We start from the raw sequence: 22,216 nt of genomic DNA, 5'->3' as shown, positions 1-22,216 counted from the left end.
GCAGAGGTCCCTTCCAACCTCAACCATCCTGTGATAAGAGTAAGAGCCTGTTGCATTGAGGAAGGTGTGGCAGATCACATGGGACTTGAATCAAAGCTGTTGTTAATTGCTAATCAAGGTTAATGTTCAAAATAGAGGAACAGATAACATAAGATTCTCATTCTTAAATGTCAGTGTGATAAAACTAAATCACAATTTGAAGGCAAGTGTGACTTAGTATATAGTAGCAATACTTTCATGTTATCTACCTGAAGAGGTAACTACTTATAGTTAGATGATAAGTAATCTGTCAGAACTGAATTTATCCATAAGCTTAGTAGATACCTTGTTAAATCTTTGATATCGGGTAAATCAAACTAGATACATTCATTGGTTAAATTTTGCCAGAAAAAACACTATATACTAATAAAAGTATAAAGTATGTTTAATACATAAAGTAAAACATGAAGTGTTGTATGAAAACAAGTAGCTATTTACAGGAAAACAATTTTGTAGCTCAACTTCATGATATTTACTGAGGTCTGAATTCTTATGCACAAGAAAATGAAGACTATATATAGCTATTTATTTAAAATTAATTTGAACTGAATAGAATGATCTCTGCTAATACAATAGGTTAGAATAGTTGCTTTGACTTCCTAAAAGGTGCTCTGAACTGAAGTAAATTAAGACTATCTGTAGTGTAACACGTTGCAGCCAACTAAACTTCCCTGAAGTATTAGTGTACCTCTTAGATTGAATGTGATGGACAAGCATAATGCCTTGTTAAATCCAGAAGTGGCTGTTGTATGCAGGTTTTCAGAGTTGATATGACAGACCAAAAGTATTCTTTTACAGTTATCTGTGTGCCACAGGGCATGCTAAAAATTCTCTACACAGGTAAAGCAGTATTGTCTAGGAGTGGAGCTTATTTTGCTTGAAAAAATAAATAGTGGCCTCTTGATCCATTTATTATCTTGAATTTTTGAAGATGGTGAAGCAGATTTCTATTTTTTGCAAGCTTAAAGTACTACTACTTGCAGGACTGATCTCTAGGTTCAAAAAGTAAAAATTTTAGTGCCTGTTCCTTTACTACCTGAAAGTAGCCATGTGCATTTTATAGTATGGCAGTCTCTTCAAAGAGAAAAACAAAACTGGCATCCTCTGAAGTAGAAGATAAAATAGATATTGCTTCTTGTAAAGTATTCCATTGCATAAGAATTATCATTTGGCTAAGTGTGCGTATCTGGAAGCTTAGTAATATTGGTTTTCCTGATATTGATTACAGTATTTCATATTTAATTCACCCATATTTACTAAGACTTTCTACAAGAGAACATTAGAAAAAGACCAATTTCCTTGTTCTTTGAGGCTTCATTTATTCCACACATGCTAGTAAGATGTGTAAGGAGAAATAATGCTTTTCTATCACAACAGCTGGAAAAGGAGGACACACTCTGCTTTGGAATACCTAGTACCTTCAAGTGTATTTTATGCCTTAACTTTTGTGATTGCACTTGCAGTTTAACTTAATTCTTAAATTTAAAATATGAACTTGGATTCACATTGCTGTATTCGATATTTGGCAAACAGAATAGCAACTGAGTTAGGTGTTTATGCAACTGTGAGGGTTTTGCTGAAAGCGCAGGCTACAGAACCTGAATGTGTCTAAGGCTGTAAAACAGATATGTTACTTGACTTCACAGACTTGAGAGCGATTACTTTTGGTTTGCTGCAGGGAAGACTCTCGAAGAGGAAAGAAGTATAAGAATGACAAACAGCAAATACTCCCTGCCTACAGCATGTCATTCTTCTCCAGATAAATGATGCTATCACAAAGCAGTTCTTCAAGAGATTCCTAGGGCTACATTCTCCTTCCTAATTGCCAGGCACCTAATGCTAATTCAGTGCTGACTTCAAAAACACTTGAGTGGCTTGCTTTCTTGGTGGTTGATAACAGAGTCACTATATAACCTAAACAGGGTCTCTGCTCCAGATAGGGAGGGAGAGTGACCTTCCAGCATCACTGAAGGAATGGATTCTGAATCAGTAGCCAAAAGCCCAGTTAAGCTGGACTTTGAGGCATTACTGTTTGGATATAATCTTGTTGATGTAACTCCTTAGCACCATAATACTGCCTGAATCTTACTGCACACTTATCTTTTGTTTTGCAAGAGCAATACAACCTGTAAGACCTTTTTGCATTGCTACATTAGGCAAATACTGGTGTGTTAGCCATTGTGGTAGCCCATAGAACTGCTGCTTTAAACTCACTTCTAAGAATATGCTAGTTCTTGGATGACAGAACAGGAGTGTCTGTGTATATATATTGTTTTTATGTATATGTTTCAATGCTTGGCATCAACTGATTGAGTTCAAAATACTGGTGGTTATGGTGAGGAAACTAGGTAAGCATTTTGGTTTTGATGCTCTGAGTCGCATTGGTTCTGTTGCATTGGCTTGCCCTGTATCTTTCATCTTGCTGTAGGGTGGCTTCTCTGAAAGAAATACATGGAACTATATCATTTGGTCTTTTAGCAAGTTAGCTCAAGTTCGCTTCACTTGTGTGTAGCGTACCAGTTCTCCAGATTGTGTTGGAGAAGAGGGAGAAGTTTTGTTGGTATTTGTGTGCTTAGATGGTATATCTGTGTAATGAGAGGCAGGTAATTCAATGTTGGCATCCTTTGATAAATCATCATGACACTAGTGAATTAGAATTTGTTCGTTACTTGGTTCTGATATTTCACTAAGTGTGATTTCATAGCTTCATCATAAGTGAAAAAACGTAGTGTTTGCCTTCTGATGTTACAAAGGTAATGACCAATGTGTTTTAGACTTTGGAAAAATAAAGAGCGGAGTAACTGTTCATGGTATTTTTCATCTGAAGTAAAAATTTAATTGGCAGTTCTTCTGTGTATTGTGTGTGTAGTTATTTGATATGTACTTATGACTTGAATTTGAAAGTACTGAAACTAATATCTATGGTATGATTTCCATGCGAGCTGAGCATCTGGATGCTGAACTGCAGTACCTGCTGGAAGCTCTGTGCTTGCTTTTCAGTTAGTACTGGTTTTCTAGAGAAAGGAAAACAATTTTTAAACAATCAGTGTCTGCCACTATAGCATGAGATTTGAAGCCTGTATTGGTTTAATTAAAATGTTTAGTTAGGCCTGCAGGCCTTAGCCTGCCTAGCTGGGTGATGGGAACAGCCCAGGAGCTCGTGGTGTGAGGAGAAGGGCTTGCACCCTCAAAGCAGATGACCACAGTTCAGTGTGTGCCGCTGCAGACCAGGCGTGCTGCACTCCTATTGCCACCCACGCCAGCAGCGAAAGCGTGCCTGCTTAGTGTGGGGAAATACTGCCACCTTGTGGGCTCGTTTCTCAATTTTTAATGCCTTTAATTGTTTCAGGGCTTAATATATAATACCTTGTGCAATAATTTGAAGAGCTTCCTGCCCGGTGACTCCTGGTTATTCTATAACAAGTTCTGCAGAGGAGGGGAAGTGAAGAAAATGCTTGATTTGTTTAACAAATATTTTGCTGTAAAAAATGAATCCTTGTTGCATTAAGTCAAATTAATATTTTGATGCTGGGTACTGTAATAAAGTGAAATATTTAAATTCACTTAGCCTAGCTGGACTGTTTTTGCAACACTAGCTTCTATTGTCACTGTTTCCATGGTAACTTGTTTTCTTTCAGATTTTTTTCCTTCAGGCAATACCATTATATATAATGCTAAAAGCAAGCTTTGCTTTATATTTAGTACTTCATGCATTTTTTTGTAATACATCTCTGGCTAAAAGCCAAAGCTAGAAGGAAAGGAAAGCCTTTTTTCTCCTCATAGTATTTCTGGCTAAATTATTCCTTCTTTTGTCTTTAACAGAATATTGAGATAATTTATCCCTATTTCTGTTACTGTGAAGGTAGTGAATAAAAAAAGCTGTCTTTAAATCATACAGTTCAGGTAGAATATAGAACTGAGTAGCATACAGTTTAAAACAAGAACAAATGTTGATGAGTCTTTGACTTTGCTGTATATACTCTTTGGAAGGATGATAGGAAAAAAAATGTAAGGATAAGTGTATAATTTAAGGATTATTATGTCTTGCTATGTTTAACACGAACGTACCAATCAATTAAACCAAACTGAACTTCTGCTTTTTCAGGCTGGGGCATGAAACTTATTAACATGTTTTGAGATGATCAGGCTGTATACCCTGAGTAATATTTAAGTATTTTTTTGTTATTTACTGATTAGCTAGCAGCTTAGGAAATTGTTTGGACCTTTGAAAAATGAAGATAGAAATTAAGGTATTGCTGCAGGGCAAACTTTGTATTTGAGACGGTATAGAATATTGAGATGTTAGAGTACAGATTAGATATCCTCTAGGAAAAATGGCAGTACATGCTGGTTGCAGATCAATGCATAGTTTGGGTTCTCTGTTCTCAGAGTCAGCACTTGATACATTCAGTACTCATACGTGGGAGGAGCTTTTAATATGGGCTTAGGTCTGTATATTCTCAGCATTCCTTTGTGGTCTTTGTACTCTTCTGGAATGAGAGTTTAACATTGAGTTAAAAACTAGGGGATACAGAAGACTACGCTGCTCACTCAGTTATAACTTGGATCATACTTGAGAGTTAGGGTAAACATAAGGTCATATACTAATCTGCCAAGCAGTTGTAATCGTTACACCAGTGGCATTGCACAGAGGACAGCAGGAGTGCTGTGCAGGAGTTGTGGTGTGAAAAGTTTGGGCTAAGGAAAGTTATTTAAGCAAATAATGCTACAAAAGGGTAATGCAAAAACAAAGAAGGAGTAGGAACATTATTACACACACTTCTGATGAGAAAATCATTTTCTTCTTCAGTTGCCTTTTGTTTCTTATTATGCTTGTAAACCATATATTTCCAAACTTAAGCTGGAAAAGCATGGAAGTGTAGAGCAGGTGTGTGTTACAGTAACTTCCCTCATTTGAGGGACTTGGGAGAGTGGAGCAGCTCTGAGAAGCAGAATAGTGCCCTGGCCTATATCTTGAAGGCTTTTTACCTTGCACCTCTTCTGAATAATACATAAACTAATGCCCAGCATCCCCCAATCTGAAGGTTTTTCCATCCACTCTTCCAGAAAGTTCTGCTACAGCCTTTGACTGAATTACATCATTATGATATTGCCTCAGTAGTCAGCGAGGCTTGTGCATCTCCTCTGGATGTTTTCTGCTTTCCTCTGCATCAAGGGTAATTCTCTTCAGTCTTGGGTTTCATCAAGTACTAAACCATGAAGTCTTGCAAAACTGTGACATAAAGTAGCTCAGTCTTCACTAGAGGCTACATCAATTATAAATCAGAGCTGACTGATTAGTCTTTGTCTTTTAAAATCTCGTCTTTTTTAGGCTTGTTTTTCTGAAAAGCTGCATGCAGTATTTTCTCTAACCTGTTCTTATTGTGCAAGCCTGAAGTGCTGCTAACTACTATCAAGTAAACCAAATAATAGTTCTTGCATTGGCAGTACTCTCTATTTTGGAACAAAATGAAGGATAAATATCAGACAGGCTGATTAGGAAGACAGCCCTTCCTATCTCCAAATAAAGCCCCTAAACTTGCTTGGGATAGCTTTGAATATAAAATAAAATGCATCTAATTAATTTTGATAGCTTGTTTGCCTATCACAAGGTGCGATATTGCCCACTGAGCAAGAGACAAAGGTCTCCTGACTTGGTGTTATCAGAACAGTTGGTTCTAAGCACCCCCCCCCCCTTTTTTACAAAAACTTAAAATCCAGTATGTAACAGTTTTGAAGTTAATTACTCTAACCACTTCAATAGCAAGAGCCATGTTGTCTTTCAGAGTAAACCATTATATGCTTTTTTCATTCAGGAATAGTTCAATGTTAATTAAAGACTCTTCAGGGAAAAAAAATAAATATTGACATCCCAACCTTGTTTGGGTGCTCTTGTTTCTTTTTTTAAAGTCTGATGAAAACGCCAAGTATCTTAACACCAACCTAGGTAAGTGGGCATTTTAAAAAAAGGCAAGCAACTGGAATACAGTCTGCTTAGCAGAAAGACCCCATACTTGGGTGTCAGTTCAGTGCCTTAACTAGCAACGCCTCCTCCTGAATGTTGGGAGAGGTTTCTGTACAGCCATCAGGACTAATGATAGCTTCAAAGTTGCACTTAATTTCTCCAATGTCACCAATTCCTTTGGAATCCAGAAGAGAACCTGGCCCTCTGCATCTTGGTCTGTGTGACTGACTGCAGGTTTGTTTTTTCTTACTCTAGCCTTTGTTTCATGCATCGTATTTAACAGCTTATTTTGGCACTGCCTTGCAGGAGGACATAAGCTCTCTAAATTAGGGCAAAGCTCCTTGAGCCTTCCTCTGACTTGCCATACTAACAGCAAGTCTCTTCTGACCTTGTGGTCCAACAAGCTAAAGAGATCAGGTGTATAGAAATACTGTGTTTGGTCAGCAGAGGGAGAAATCTTGCTTTGAGGAGGACTCCAGGCCTGGGGGTTTTGAAGGGAACCTTTAGTTTAACAAACGCCCGGTTCCATGGCAGCCTGCTCTCAGCTGGGAGTGGCTCAACTGTGCAGCACTTAGTGGCTGTGTGGAATTTGTTTTAAAATATATATTAAAAATATTCATTTTTGTAGATAATGTAATACGTAAGTAATATAGAAATATATATATTTAATTTATATACTTACTATATTATAAATACATATATATCCACACACATAATATGCTTAAATGCGAACACTTGTTACCAGTTTGTTAAAACTTGTGATCACCTAGAATATGACAATGAATTACGTTCTTTGATATAAAACTTGAGTGGATCGTTGCCTTTTTCTGCGAGAACATTAAAAGTGTAAAGATTGGTCTATTGAAATAGGCAGCAGAACAGAGGGGCTTCTGTATCTTAACAGCTGTTTGGCTAAATGGTTTAATTTTGACTGCAACTTCAGAATCACTTCAGTATGGAGGAACAATATATGCAATGTGCCTGTTGAAACACTTCTGTTTCAACCTGCAGTGGAATAGGTGTCCAGTGTTTTCCATTTGACTAATTAAAACCTTGTGTAGAGGCCATTTGAAGAGAATGAACTCTGATTAAGCAGAGTCTGTTTAATTATAACAGACAGTTATGTCAGCAGCCAATGTTACTGTTACCTTTATTATAAAGGCCTTCAGTAATCAATTAGCACCCAGTTATCTTATATGTAAAGCTGGATTTATAACTGATTCATGTCAGTGGTTTCTTTGAATTTGCAAAGTCTTTTTGAAATGGTCACAGTYGATCCTTGTCTTACTCTTTGTAATATACTGTATACTGAAAGATTGAGCTACATTCACTGATATACAATGGATTGAGGAAAATCATTTGCCTTTAACTTCTTGAAGATGCCTTTTAATTAAATAAAACTCAGTTTTTAAGTTAGCACTTCGTTTCTAAAGTAAATAAATGAGCAAATTTTCAAGCAGAGTTAGATTAATGTATAATTACTGTCTTTGTATCCCTGCATCTTAAATATGTTTATATTGTTGACTTCTGACTTTATCATAATTAAAATATTCTCTATTTTAGGATAGATGTGATTGAGGCACTTCAGTTTCATATTTTAGCAATTACATATATCTTTTTCCATATTGTTTCTTATGATGTCATTACTTTGAGGTCACATACAGTTTGTTTGGTACATTATTCCTGCAACTCTTTTTTTGCTTCCCAAAATATATTTTTAATCTGAGTGCTTGAGGTACTTCCTAAGAGTGCCTTGTTACATGAATGTTTTAAGAATGCAATGGGTTTACAGTATTGATATTATATTAAACTTCAGTTAAGCTTATTTCTTGACAGAGAATAACAATGCTAAATGTCTTGCTTTTTTTATTCTGAAATTCAGCTATTGCCTGTTGGTGTTCTAGTATTTATGTGTAGAATTTAAAAATAGGCATCTTTCAAACATCACTTTTTGCTGATTGGAGAATATCACCATACTGTATGTGTTGACTTCAGCTGGTTGTTTTTTGTAAAACAACATGTTTTTCAAACACTAAGATGTCATGTCTGCAGTCTGAAAGAATAACAGTTGTGACTGCAGAAAGATTTTTTTGTGCTGTCTTAAGCTATGTGCTTGTGATACGCACTTGCTTTCTTGAATTGCTATCTAATAAAGCTTTTTCAAAGCCATAAAACTGCAAATTGTAGAGATACTTTTGGCTTACGGTAGGCTAACACATTCTCACTTTTTTCTCTCTTTAAGGCAAGAACTTCTAAAGTGGAATGGATGGGGATATAATGACTCCAAATTCATATTCAATAAGAAGGGTCAAGCAGAATTCACAGGAAGAAGGTACACTGAAGATTTGTATCATTGAAGTAGAATAAAGTGTGTGTTCAGTATTTTTTAAAAGCTAATAAATTGACCATATTGTTGAGTTACAGAAAGTTCTTTGTTGTGTTTATTCACAGAATAGGTTATAAGTTGTTTGGCATTTAATAGGTTTATTGAACTCTATGTATAGTCTTTAACATATGTACTAAAATAGACTGTGTAGATTATAGTAAGGTTTATTAAAACTATTACAAAAAGACAAAATCAGTCTTCTCCATAACTTCATACACTCACTGTGCATTAAATTTCCCTTGAAGAATGGGATCAGACCGAGAATCTGCAATGCCTCCTAAAGGTTTAGGTAATATGTGGCAGTCCTGTGCAATTTTGCCAGTTTTGAGAATCTCATGAGTGTCAACAAGTTGCTTTACTACTTAACTTTCAATTTATTTTTTTCTAAACTTTCATTCATGCAGCTACTTGAATTTAAATAAAAATTGCTCTTTAATTGTACATTTTGTGGCGATAACATACTTTTCTGACTTATTACCTCCTAGCCCTTTGTTCAACAAACTTATTTTTCTGAGAAATGTCATCTTTGAGTAAATAACAGGAAGATTAAGTCTACTAAACAATCTATTCACTTTCTTCCAGTAGCATTTAAGCCTGCCACTTGACATACTTTTTTCCTCCCTGAATGGAAAAAGTCTTGCAGTCTTCTCCCTGACTTTAAAAGATATAAATATACTCTTGTTAAGAATAAAGAAAATGGGAAAGAAATAAGATTAGTCTGCTGTCCTTCAGAAAAATTCCTTCCAGCTCTTTGAGTTTGTCTGTGTAAACTAGCGTGAGCTAGTTTGAGATGAAGTTGAGCAAAAACCTAACTGATTTTGAGTGTTTTAATCCTTAATTTCTTAATTTTCAGGCTCAGATTAAAATAAAAAGCCTTGGTTTAGGCACTTCAGCTCACTGTATATTTAGGGAGGTCCTGGTGCCTTTGAATGATATGTCACAATATATTTAGCAGGAAACTAGTAATTTTCCTCTGTACATCATATTGACAAGTTCATATTTAAACCAGCCCTTCATACTGTTTCAATATTGATATCTGAAGAGCAGAATGTTGCTTTCTTCCTGGAAATAATGAGATCTGTGAAGCCTTTTCCTGGAGTTGAAAGCCATTCTAGAGCTTTTCTAAAGGACAAATAGGTCCTTCTCTTCCTTTCCATAAGATTTCCGTAAGACCTCCAGTAATTATCTGTGGTAATTCCTTAAGCATTTGCTTTAGTCACTAGACAGCTGACTAGTTATGAACACACATCTTCCAGATTTGTCTTCTGTTGGTAAGCATAGCTGCTGCTATGTTTTTTGTTTGTTTTTGTGACAAGCTTGATGTGTTCAGGGCATGCTTTGATCATCCCTTGACAACTTCTGAATAAGCATACCTGCTCAGCCATAACCTGTCTGGCACTTTGGATAGCCACAGAAACAGGCTTTTGAAGCCGGGCAGATTTATTGATGAAAACTTGTTTGCCTTTGGGATTAGGCTGAGGTTTTTGAGATTTCACTTTTGTTTGCATTTGCCTGAATTTTGTCCAAGTGTATCCCTTATCCTTATTTCTTTGCTTTGGCCTTTACACTGAAAGGAAATTGGAAGAATTGGAAAATGACAAAGTATTCAGAGCTGCTTTCATCGCTCACAAAGCTGAGGGTAGATAGGGTTTGAGGATGCTGACAAGCCCCACTAACAAAGTCAGAATAAGAATATTTCATTGTTTCCATAGTGTCCTCTTTAGGATTGCGTGGAAGAGACTTTTGCCTGGACTTTGACTCTTGTCACTTTGTCACTCATTCTTTCAGCTGGTATTTCTTTAGTTGTTCACCTGGGGTAGGTTATGCTCCATAGAAAGCTTCTATACAGGGCACTTTGAAGAAAGAACGAGCATAGGACTGAACTTTCCTTTTAGAAAGAATCATTGAGGCCACTGCTTGTTTGCCTAATGAGTACCAGTCAGTGTTCCAGGATGGTGCTGCTCTTCCCCATCTGCATTCTCTTTCTCTAATTGATGGATAATATGAGAAAGGCCTTCTTGGGTCACAATATAGCTCCTGTGCAGTAATCTGTTTCAGTGGTAGAAGGAGAGACTGTTTGAAAAGAATGGGAACCTGACTTCTTTGACAAATTACCCTTGTACTCCTTCAACATCCACAAAGGTTGTGTTGGAGATGCCTAGGGCTTTTAGTATTCATTTATAGATATATTGTCCATAAACTTGCCTAATACCCTTTGAGTCTACTGATACTATCTGCCTCTGTAGCATCTTGTGGCAGCACCTTCCAGAAGGTCACTGCCACTGTGTAAAGTACTCTTGTTTTAAATTGAGTACCCCTTATCTCTTGTGTTGCAGGATTAGGCGAACAACAGTTCTTTGTTCAACTTATCTGCTGCCTTCTTGATTATGCAAGACTCTGTCATATCCCCTCCCCAGTCTTCTGACCATATGGAAGAGTCCTGGGCCCTTTAGTCTCTCCTCTCAAAGCTCTATCCCCTTGATCTTTCTAGCTGCTGTTCTGTGAACCTTCTCTAACTCTACTACATCTTTCTTGATACAGGGACAGGAACTGCACACAGTACTCAAGAAGAATGAAGGTTCTATACAGCAGCAAAAAGACATCCTTTGTCTTCTTTCTCAAAACCCTTCGTGATGATGCATAACACTGTTGGCTGCTGTTGTCTTGGCATCATCACTAACAATATACTTTTTACTGGATTAACTACCAATCTGAGTTCAGCAGAATATGCATATACCATTCTTTTTTTTTTTTTTTTTTCCTGCTCTTGCAATTATCTACATCAAAGCTTATCTGCTGTCTTCATTTGCCTGTTCGTTTAGTTTTTTTAAGGTTCTGGAGTTCTGTGCTATCAGGGTGGTACTTGTCTACCCAAAAGAGCTTAACTTCCACCTGTTTGGAGAGTCCACTCTTCATTCCAGATCACTGATGAAGATTTTAAAGAAACTGGTCCCAATATTGCTCTGTGGGGACCTGCATTGCTGAGTTTGTCTTGAACAGGGATCAATAATCCTTGCCCTCTGCTTCCTGTCTTAACTATCTTTCAGTTGGTGGGAGAACTTTTCCTTTAGTTCTGTAGCAACATACTTTCTTTAATAACCTTTGTGGTGGAACACCACCTTTATGGAAGTACAAATGCTTGTTCATTGTATCCCCTTTATTCACTTTGTTTTTATACCCTCACAGAACTCCAAGGGTTAGTGAAACAGGACTTCCCTTTCCAGAAGCCATGCTGACTTTCCCAACAGACCATGCATATCTGTGTGTCAGATGATCTTTTTACTATAGACTCTACCATCTCACTGAGAGTAGACTACACTTGCTAGTCTAAGGAACTAAACCTATTCTCCCAATGTAGAATGTTCCTTGTGCTATCTGCACGTGCACAAAGCTTGCCTCCTGAAAACATAATCATGTAATATTGTATTCTGCAGTGCATTGCCAGTGCTCTCTCTGCTGGGCCTTCTGCCTGTGTCTTGAGTTAAACTTGCTGGACTTCTGGTAGTTCTAGCTTGTCCTCTGAATAAGTGGTGAAGATTACTCTTATTAAGCTAGCTATAGCAATAAATGGGCAATACCAGGAGAAGGAAGAGCATGCCAAGCTAACCTGAGGATCTGCATCAGGAGTCTGTAACAAAGATAGAAATACATTAACCTTTTATTGCTTATTGCGCTTTCCTTTCCACAGAATTCACTTAACAGTTCCATATAGATATGGTGATACAGTAATGGCTGCCACAGGAGGAGTGACTGAACACTGTCTTTCAAGCTGAAGAGTCGAGCTGAGTTGAGAGAATAGTTGAGGAGTAGAGCGGGGAGGTGTGGGATTTTTTTCTCCAATAAGAGAACTACGAGATGAGGAAACGAAGGAATTGGCTTTTCTGTATAATAGATGACTTAGTTGTGGAGTTTGCCAGAGTTATGAAGGTCAGTTAACTGGGTTAACAATGAATAAAAAAAATCTTTAGGAACACCTAACAGGCCTAATGCAGTGATCCGGGTGCAAGCTATAGTAAGGATTCTCAACTGCTGAAAGTTCTTAATATTAAAGAAGTCCTTGTTCTCTTCTCCTTGGAGAATGTTTGTACATACCTAAATATGCACAGTGTGTACATATAATAATTAACAACAGCTTCTACCTTAGCAGTGTGTCCAGCCTCACCTGTTCTGCATGTGGTGTGCCTGGCCATAGTCAGCTCATCTGTCCCTTGTCTGTCCAGCTGATTCAGAGTAAATTCTCAAATATTCACATCTGCCCTGTAGGATAAGCTCTTGTCAAAGAGAAGATAAATACCTTTGAATTTCCATATTCCCCTTCTGGGGTTTGACCTCAGACTCCCCATGCCATAAAGTTTCTTCTGCCAGGACAATACATAGTTTCTTCCTCTTCTGTGGCATTCAGATAGTACAGAGGGTTGTACAGCCTGGGAGGTGTTGAATTTGTCTTGCATTACAATGTTATGCTCACCAAGACTCCTAGCTTTTTGTTGAAATATTTAATGAGATCAAGTTGCTTGTATCAGAAAACGTAGAAAGAGTAAAAACAACTAATTCTAGAGATTCTGGTGCAGAATTGCTGATGACTTTCCTGCAGAATATCTTTATTTTTTGGATTGGATCTGAGCTTTCAGGTCCCACCTCTCCAAATTCCATCAAATGCTTTGCTATTGTAACAATATTGTGGCATTTTTCTTGAGTGTTAATCAGTCTAGTTGACTAGGACTTACTGCAGATAACCTCCGCAGTACTTCCTACAAAAAAGGCTTTTTAGTTCAAACACCAAAGAAATATTACAACTATTCCTTCTCTGAGCCTGAGATAGACATGCATTCACATCAGTTGATGCATTCTGAGGGTAAGGGAAAGACTCTTAATACTGTTTTCCTGACAACATGCAAGGTTGAAAGCAGGGTTTGTGCATGTCTGAGACTGCTTTTGTTTATGTTGCAGTGTGTCCATGTATACCCAGTCTATACTAGTAGCTGTCCTGAAAATTGTCACACAGTTTTCTACCTTACTGAAAGGGAGAGATATTTCTTGAAAATAAAGAGGGTGGTAGTGTTGGAGTGAGAAGAGGGAAAAAAAAAAAAAAACAACCAACCTTGTGCTATGATTCCCAAAGATCTTAAAGTGAAAGTAATATTTAACAATTGATATGATTTTGTGTTAAATACAGTACACTTAAATATTACGAAATGTGTGGTTGCATGAAAGCTGAATATATAGAAGTCTTGTAGACTTGTAGATAAAGCATTTCATTTAAAACCTTTTTTTATTTGTGGTTATGTAGAATCAAAAGTAGTGTATCTGACATGCATTGTTTTAATTTAAAATGATCATATGTAATATTGACTTTTCAGGTACAGGTTAGGTGGTATGGTATTACCAACTTTTAAGGAATGGATAGAAAAAACCTTTGGAGCAAGTCTGGAGCACAAATCTACCTCTAGAGTAAGTAAATAGCTGAAAAAATTCAGTTCCTTTGAACATTAGTCTTAGACAAACTGGTCTTGATCATCACTATTAAATATGATTCAGAAGTTGTCAGATGGCCTTGCATATGGTTGACTTAAACAGTGTAGTAACACTTCAGAAGAGTTGCTTTTTGTTGTAGAACTACTACATGAAACTTTCAATAACTTAACAAAACTTCTTATTCTAGGTTAGCTGGTAATACTTTAATTGCAATAAGTCTCCTACACAGTGAGTTTTTTGTCCTTAGTTGTAGGTTGTTTCACAGTTTGCTGAAACTGTTAGCCTAGGGGGAATTATCATTTATGGGAAATTAATGGCTGTTCGTGATAACAAGGACAGAAGATAGTGAAGTTAAACTATGCAGTGTTTTCGGTGCATTTGTTGGAAGCAGGCTACGCTTATACAGTGATTGTGAAGTAACCCTGCTTTGGGAGACAGTTTCTTCAGTTAGTTCAAGACTGCATTTTCTCTGAAGCTAGCAATGTCTTCATGTTGAAATTCTGAAAGACCTGCAGTATGTTTCAGTTAATTTTGCATAACTTATCACATTTAATATCCTCCTAAAAAGTTATTGAAAAATTTGCAATTCTCCTGTCCTTGAATTTGAGGGACTTTGATAATTAGAAGATACTTGACTGTTATTTTTTCCAAATAGAAATGGAGTATAGAAATTTGAGGTTTTCGGTCATAAGACTAAAACTGTATGTCCAATTAAATAACTCCTTAATTAAAGACCATATGTAATGGACTTATTTCTTTAGAGAAGTAACCCTTGGAAAAAAACATGAATGAACCTGAGACTTCCTCTGTTCATTACATTTAAAAAAATTACTTTTTTGAATCTTCAAAGTAAACTACACTTATTATCTATAAAGAACTTTAATTTTTAGGAGCTGGTGCATATAAAGAGTCTTCAGATGGATTTAAAAAGTCAAAAGCTTGACACCTGAATCTCATTTTTGTGCTTGATATCTAAAATGGAGTCCAGAAAAGAGAATTAAGTGCCTCAGTCTGAATCTTGAGAAGCCATAAGAATAGAATGTGAAACATCTGTCATACTCAATAGGGATATGGAAGAATGGGTTGGTTAGAGAACTTCAAACAGAGATGCTCCTCTAGATTTGTACATCCCTGATTTAAGGGCTGCTGATAGGGCAAAAAGTCTGGTGTAGTTTCTCTGCAGATGCCCAAAACTGTTTTTCCAAAGAGCTGATCAGAACTAGCTAGAGGTTTTTTGGAAACACCTGCATGTTGATGACTGCACTTGCATTTTGTGCAGTCTTTCTAATGTGTGAGATCTGCTTAAAGTGTGCCTATTATGTTAAATCACTCAAACTTAGATATATTTTGCCTTGCTTCTGATTTCTGATCAGGCTTTGATCTGAGAAGGATTTAACTTCCAGCTCATGACAGGAGGAGGGAAGGTGATTTGGCAGAAACAGAAGTAGATATGGAATTTGCAGAAAGCTTAAGCATATACATTTTTTGTATTGTAGGAAAAATTAATATTAAAAAAGAATTTTGACTTTTAGTTATTATCCCTTGTCAATAGGAAGATCTCTTGGTCCTGTTCAGGCCCTGTTTTTCCTGATTCTTGGGAAGTCTTCAAAATGCAAATATTCTGTTCAGTATGTACTTGCAAGCTAGTACATTTCTCAACTTACCTGGAGGAAAAAGGGTCAGAATGCGCTACTGAAATAAAACTTCCTGTGAGCATCTAGTCAGTTGAGTACCAGATAGGATGACTAGGATCTATTCTCGATGATGAGAACTTCAGTGTTTCTAATTCTAAATTTTAAATAGCTGGGCTTTGGTAGTTCATCAGTTAGTGGTAACTCAGTCATATTCTTTTATAGTACAGAAATACTGCAAAAGTGAGCCTACCTTTAATGAACTTATTGTTTTGTAGGCATCCTTAAATGTTAATGATGTACCTCCATCCATCATAAGTGAAGAATTCCTTCAGGATCTTATAGCCACTAAAATCTCATATTCACAGGATGCAGAAGATAGGGTATTTAGAGCTCATGGTAAGAGAATGTCATTTATATAACTGTGTGCTTTTAGATGCTTCCTGTTCTAATTTGTTAATTTCTTGTTTGTATTTCAGGTCACTGCCTACATGAGATATTTGCACTCAGGGAAGGAATTTTTAGGCGAATTCCTGATATAGTTGTCTGGCCTGGTAAGCTTTAATTTTTCTTTTCCCTTCTGATCTGAGAGGCTGTTGTTTCCTAAGCTATGCTTTCTTGTCATGGGGAAACTGTCTCTTCGTTCATTGGTTTCACTCATGTTTACTGAAACTGAAGTGAAGGAGTTTTTTTCATGAGTGGTAACCATGATCATTTAACATCTGGATTATCAGTTGTGCCTGGGAAATCCAATACTTCATATCACCATGGGGAAGTCAAATTCGTTGTTAAGAGGTTCATTGTTGATGAGGTTTTTGTGGACAGATGAATTAGAATCCGTTCTAAAAAAATATGACCAACAACTCTACTTTTGAAACTGAATGTCAGCCAGAATGAAAAAGATGTGTTGTTCAGTTCTCAGAAGAGACTTTTCTCACTTAAAATAAATTGGGTAACCTACTTTAAAGAAGCTCTGAACTTAATTTATTCTCCAAGATATCTAGCTGAAATGTTTGCTAACCTAGTTTGCTAGGAAGTCTCAATCCATGAGTAGACCAGGGAACCAAGGCTGTAGTTAGTTTTTTAAAAGCAGGATTGTTTAGGTTTGAACTTCACTCTGGAGCTCTGATACTTTTGAGCCTGACCTGCATTTATTACCTGTCTTTGAAATATCTTCCTTGCTGGTGTCTGAAAGGGCTCTTCTGCTTATTTAGACTGCTATATTTAAACAAAAATAATAGACACTAATCCTGTTTGTAACTGTTTGGAATTTTTTTTAGTTTGCCATGAAGATGTAGTTAAAATTGTGGAGTTAGCCTGTAAGCACAGTCTCTGCATAATACCATTTGGTGGTAAGTATTATCAAATTTCAGTCTGTTTAACATCACTAGTTAAAATGTACTTGAATTCAATTTTGATGTGTAGGAGTAATGAGTTGTACCTCTAATTAAAAAATTAGAGCTGTTGGTGGTATTTTAAGTGCTGTCTTGAATGTTGAGTGATCTTGCTATATTAACAGCTGCTATGTTCAGTTTAGCAGTAGTCAATAAAAGTGTGTAAACAACTTCAATATTGCATGTGTAAGAGTAGTGACTGAGGTTGAAATCTATCTCTCTAGCTCTGTACCTTGGAAGCCTTCTAGGAAATAGTAAACATAGATTCAGATATTTGTGTTAGAGGTCTCATGTTTTTGGATGCTTTGTGCTCTGTGCCCACAAGCATGTGTAAACTTGTGTTATTTGCTGGAGTGCTGTGTACCATTGAAGCTCATAGGTCTGGGGAGGACAATGGTCAGGCACCATTCTGCAGAATCATTAACCGTAATTCTGATTTCATTTTAGACTGCTGGACATGAGAGTTAGAGCAGAGGCTCCTCTGGTAAGGGTTTTGCAGGAAAGGTTCCTATTTTCATAGGCTATTTATTTGCCTGTATAATCTGGGCCCTTCTCAGTCTAGAAGACTTCTAAAGGTCTTTAATAGTGGATTTTTCTCCTCTAGGCCTGCTGAGGTTGAGGGGTGAGCTGTCTTGTTTTGACTTAGAGCTCAAGGAATAAGGGATGTTAGTTTTCATAAGCTCATTCTGAGAAGCTTTCTCTCTCAAACTCTTCTGTGGGATAAGTCTACACGTGTTTTATTTCATACCTGCTTATGCTGTAAGAGTATAGACCCTGTAGAAAGGACACTTATTTGGCAACAAGCATCTTCACTTAAAAACTTGCTCTATTAGTCTGGTATTGTGCCTCCTTAAAATGCTGTCATCCTTATCAGATATATTTGGAGAGCTGTATATGACTGCTACAAATTGCATTTGGTACCAGTAAATGAGTACAGTAAAAAGCAGAGATATTGACTAGCTCTTGTTCACTGACCAGGATACAGGAAGATCTTCAAATTACCAAGTCTGTTACATTGAATTATGGTCTACTTCTGAAGTTGTTACCTTGGGGGATGAGGGCAGATACTCCTGTATTAAGGCAGATACTTCCTTTTCTGTCATGGGAAACAAAGACGACTGATGGTATTGCTCTTAGAGAGTGTTTGATGTGTTTGATTAGTTGGCACTGTCTCTGCACTTGCTACTGCTTAAAAGGGATTTTTATGGTAGCTTACTATGGTGGTTCTTAGTATTCCTGATTTTCTTCCCCTTACTGCTTTTGTAGTCTTTGAGAAGCCAGAGGCTGTTCTGTAATATATTATAAAGATGCATTAGAAACCTCCAAAGAGGTTTGCCATTTGTTTTTATTCATCTGTTTGTATAGTTACACCCTTTCAGTTTCGTACTTGATTTAAGATAAGTATTGCATTCCTATATATTAAGTAGATTTCTTCAGCCAACTTTCCGGATAGAAGCACAGTATCTTTGTATTTCTGTCAAATGGTATTTAGAAACAACAACTGTTTCTTGGATGGCTTTGATATTGCCCATCCTTCCCTATTTTAAAATTCTGTTCTGGACTTTACTGTGAGCAGCTGAGATGCTTTGGTTAATGGTTTTGTTATCAAGTGTTGTGAAAGCAGTCAGTCGGTTTCAGTGTTGCCTCGCTTTTGAGACTCTCAACTTGGTAACATGGGCAGCTGTAAAATGCTAGCCTCAGATAAACAGCTGATTTCTGTGATCTTTAAGTTCAGTATGAGAAAGGAAGTAGAAAGAACAGGGTGCATGTAAAATTCTTAGGTAACTTTTATTAAGCAACAATGTATTTTCCCGTATTTTCAGGAGGAACGAGTGTCTCTAGTGCTCTTGAATGTCCTGAGGAAGAAAAAAGAACAATTGTCTCCTTGGACACATCACAAATGGTATGTAGCACTTCTAAGAGAAAAAACATGTTGAAATTAAAACCCGACGACAATTACTTTGAATGATCATCACTGGAGAATGACAATTCTGTGCTTGATGCAAGAATAAAGAGATAGAAATATTATGATACCTGTACCATGCATGATTAAATTAATTCTCCTTTAGTTCAAGTGGTATTTGGCTGATGTTAGCCTTATACTACTTCATATGACCTGGGTACTTTAAATTCAATATATATGCTGTTAAGACTTGTCTTAGTAGTTTTAATTCAATAAAAGTCCGAGGAAGCTACCATTCTTCATACCACTGTGTGATAGAAAGTGATGTCCAAGGTTAAGTGAAAGCCGGTGGGAAGCTGTTTGTTGTCAATTTCACTGGGGGTTTTTTTGCAGACGAAAAAATACTTGAACAGTGAAGGCTGAGATGACCTAAGATCTGTAACTCAACTCGGGAAGGCTTAATTTATCAAAGACTAGATTTTATGTAGATAGCATCTTGAGAACATGAAGTTCACAGCTTTCTGGCATTCTGGAAATGAAGTTTTTCTAGTTCTTAGTTTTCTGTTTTCAGCTTTCCATCATGAAGAGTTCTTTACTTGTAAAATCTATTTTGTGGTTGCATGGGTAGAGATGCTTCAGCAATGGCTCTATATTCTTAATGTAAGGCTCTACTGTCTGTGAGCTCCCATTGAGCTTATTAACTCCTTTAACCTGAGAGTAACGCCTGGATTGTGGTGCTCTACCCCATTCAGTGGTGGTTCAGTTAGGTGTGCTGCTTCTCACTCTTTCTGACTAAAAAGTGAGCTTTCTCACAAGAGTTGTAGTTACACACGGAAGGAAGCTACTTTATCATTTGGGCATCTCTGTGGGAGTGAAATCAGAAGAGTACAATACTGGCTAAGGCTCTCACTTGAACTCCCTGTGATTCAATAGCCTGCAACTTCTGTCTGGTTTGGGGGTGGGGAAGGAATGCAGCTGACTTACTATCATGCTTTTGTGTCTGCCAGATAGGTAAGTAGGTATCAAGTCAGAAAATAGACCAGCATCTTCTAACATGTCTTGAATAACACAGTCAGACAGCTTCTGTAGTCGTTAGTGTGGAGGGGAAATAAGGAAAGCAAGGTTAAAAAGGTGCGCTGTCTGAATTCAAAGATGAGCGTCTCAGAACAATTAAGGTACCTACTAAGTATCTATTGAAATAGTAAAACTTAGCCAGTCATCTTTGTCTTCTGTGTAGGATCTATTACTATTGTGTTAAACTTTGTGATTTACCTAAACTTGTCACATCAGTTAAATAGTTTACATTGCAACTGAAGGTGTTTAAAAGGAGCTAAAAGAATTGGCTTTGAATAACTAGCCCAGCTGTTATGAGGGGAGAAAACAGTTTTAAATGATAGTTTAATCTGGACTATAAGATGCCCACATCTTTATGTCATTCTATAAATTGAGGGAAACTGAAGTTAGAGCTTTTCTCCTTCAATGCAATATGAATACATATAGAAATACTTCAAAACCAGAAATGAAACAGAATGCTTTTTTGTCTGGTATTGCACTAAGTGTTTTAGAATGCTTGAGCTTCACTTTTCCTTTCATTTTCATGAAATCTATGTGGATTTTAATACCAACTATTAATGTGACTTTGAATAGGCAGGTATAAAAGCAAGAAAGCTTTTGCCTTTGAGTAGGAGAATCGCAGTCTTCTGCTGCAGCAGGCAACTTCTAGAGAAGTACTGCATAACAGTTCGGAGAATTATTTCGTAATGCTTCTACTATTTAAGTGTTTTAAATTGTACTACATGGAAGCTGTATACCTACCTGTGGTGACTACAGAAGACCTGTATCTGGAAACCTGAAGGGTGGACAAAGTTATTTTCGACAGATGAAGCTTGATGCATCTTCTGTCAACAAGTCAGGTTATACAGGTTTATGCTCTGTATTGTATCTAAGATGTTTCTGAAAAACTGAAATTGAATTGAAAGCACTAACTGTACACTTATTGAGTCAGTGTGTGGATGCTGTCTAGGAGATGGTGCCACATACTAGATGTACATGCAGTACTGTGGTCCTTCACAGATGTTAATTCCTTGTTGAAACTGAGCAATATTAGCCTCATTCAGGGAGACAGACATGTCATGTCAAGTAATATAAATTTAATATTCACACTTTTCTTTGCTCCATAACTTGCAAAGAGTTGTTACTACATTTTGCCTCTGTCTATTAATGACTTTAAATTATCTTCATAATGCTGCTTTTTCTGACCTCTGTTCTGGATAATACCTCTGCTGTTATCTATATCTGCTAGATAATAATCCATTATTAACAGTGAAAAGTGGAAATTGAAGCTTGTGACATCCTTCGTGTAAAGAGAGCTAAAACTGGACTTGCATTTTTTTTCTCCTTCACATGGATTGTTCTTTTGACAATGATACTTAGTGTAGCATGTAATTCATACTATTTGCTGCTTTTCCTGTTTAGCAGAATATACTGATGGGACAGTGAATGTCCCCATCAAGCAAAATGAAATAATCTTTCCAGGCATTTTAAATTTCTAAAGTGCTTACTATAGCATGTCAGAGTATGTATCTTGCTTCTGGTATAGTGTGTCAACACCCAAGAGCTGAGGTGCATTATTGGCCACAGTCTATTTAACCCATGAAATATATTCAGGAATACTTTTCTTGGTTCACACTTAATGTCCAGATATTTGGATTGATTCAGGTGCCTTAAACTGTTTTAATTGTGAAAAATCACTGTATCATTTCATTTCTGTAAGAACTATGACTTAATTCCTTCTGGCTTTTTTACATAGCTTCTCTAAGCATTCCCAGGGTAAATTATGACTAATGAGTATAATGTTATTTATATTCACTTACAGTAGTGGTTTTACAAATTGTAACCTATTGTGTAGCTGTTTGAGGGGATGAGGGAGCTCAGCTTCCACTGCTGTCACAAGTAGAATTGTATTATTAAATTTTATGAGCAAGTATGTTGGTCATATAGTGTTATGGAAGCAAGTAAACGAATCTTTAGTACTGATTCTTAATTTTGATTGTTTTTCAACAGAATCGGATTCTCTGGATAGATGAGAAAAACTTAACAGCTTGTGTAGAAGCTGGCATTGTTGGACAAGATTTGGAAAAACAGGTATTAAACTTGTCATCCAGTGTTTCTTATCATTTTTAAAGTTGCTCCTCATATCTTGTCTAAATCATTGAATTTCTGGTGTATTTTCAGACAGACTGTTCTGCTAAGCATTATATACATGGTTATGAACTATATTACACTGGATGCTGTATTTGATACTTATATTTCTTAATTAAAACTATTGTTAGCTCTAGCTACAAAACACATATGCAGTAATAAGTTGACAATTCATAGGATGTGATACTGTGCTTCCTCTTGCAGATCTTAGCTATGTCTTTT

The 22,216-nt window shown here is 36.7% G+C and overlaps 1 protein-coding gene across 5 annotated transcripts in view; it reads left to right on the top strand.

The window, feature by feature from the left end:
* AGPS (alkylglycerone phosphate synthase) overlaps positions 1-22,216 on the top strand; it is a 62,388-nt gene that overhangs the window by 7,297 nt on the left and 32,875 nt on the right. For 4 of the 5 annotated variants that reach the window (XR_003255088.1, XR_003255090.1, XM_026075179.1 and 1 more), the window contains exons 2-8: positions 8,247-8,336; positions 13,751-13,841; positions 15,775-15,895; positions 15,976-16,050; positions 16,777-16,848; positions 18,714-18,793; positions 21,857-21,937. Coding sequence is in view for 3 of the 5 variants with exons in the window: in XM_026075179.1 (XP_025930964.1) it covers positions 8,247-8,336; positions 13,751-13,841; positions 15,775-15,895; positions 15,976-16,050; positions 16,777-16,848; positions 18,714-18,793; positions 21,857-21,937 (610 nt within the window). In the remaining 2 variants the exon portion in view is untranslated. Of the gene's footprint in view, positions 1-8,246; positions 8,373-13,750; positions 13,842-15,774; positions 15,896-15,975; positions 16,051-16,776; positions 16,849-18,713; positions 18,794-21,856; positions 21,938-22,216 lie in introns of those variants that run through there. The other variant, XM_026075202.1, reaches the window with a different exon arrangement.

The sequence above is a fragment of the Apteryx rowi genome, unplaced genomic scaffold (genome assembly GCF_003343035.1).
Source record: "Apteryx rowi isolate R43461 unplaced genomic scaffold, aptRow1 scaffold_110, whole genome shotgun sequence".
Lineage (NCBI taxonomy): Eukaryota > Metazoa > Chordata > Aves > Apterygiformes > Apterygidae > Apteryx > Apteryx rowi.
The sequence above is the reverse complement of the archived record's forward strand: the minus strand, read 5'-3'. Positions and strand labels throughout refer to the sequence as shown.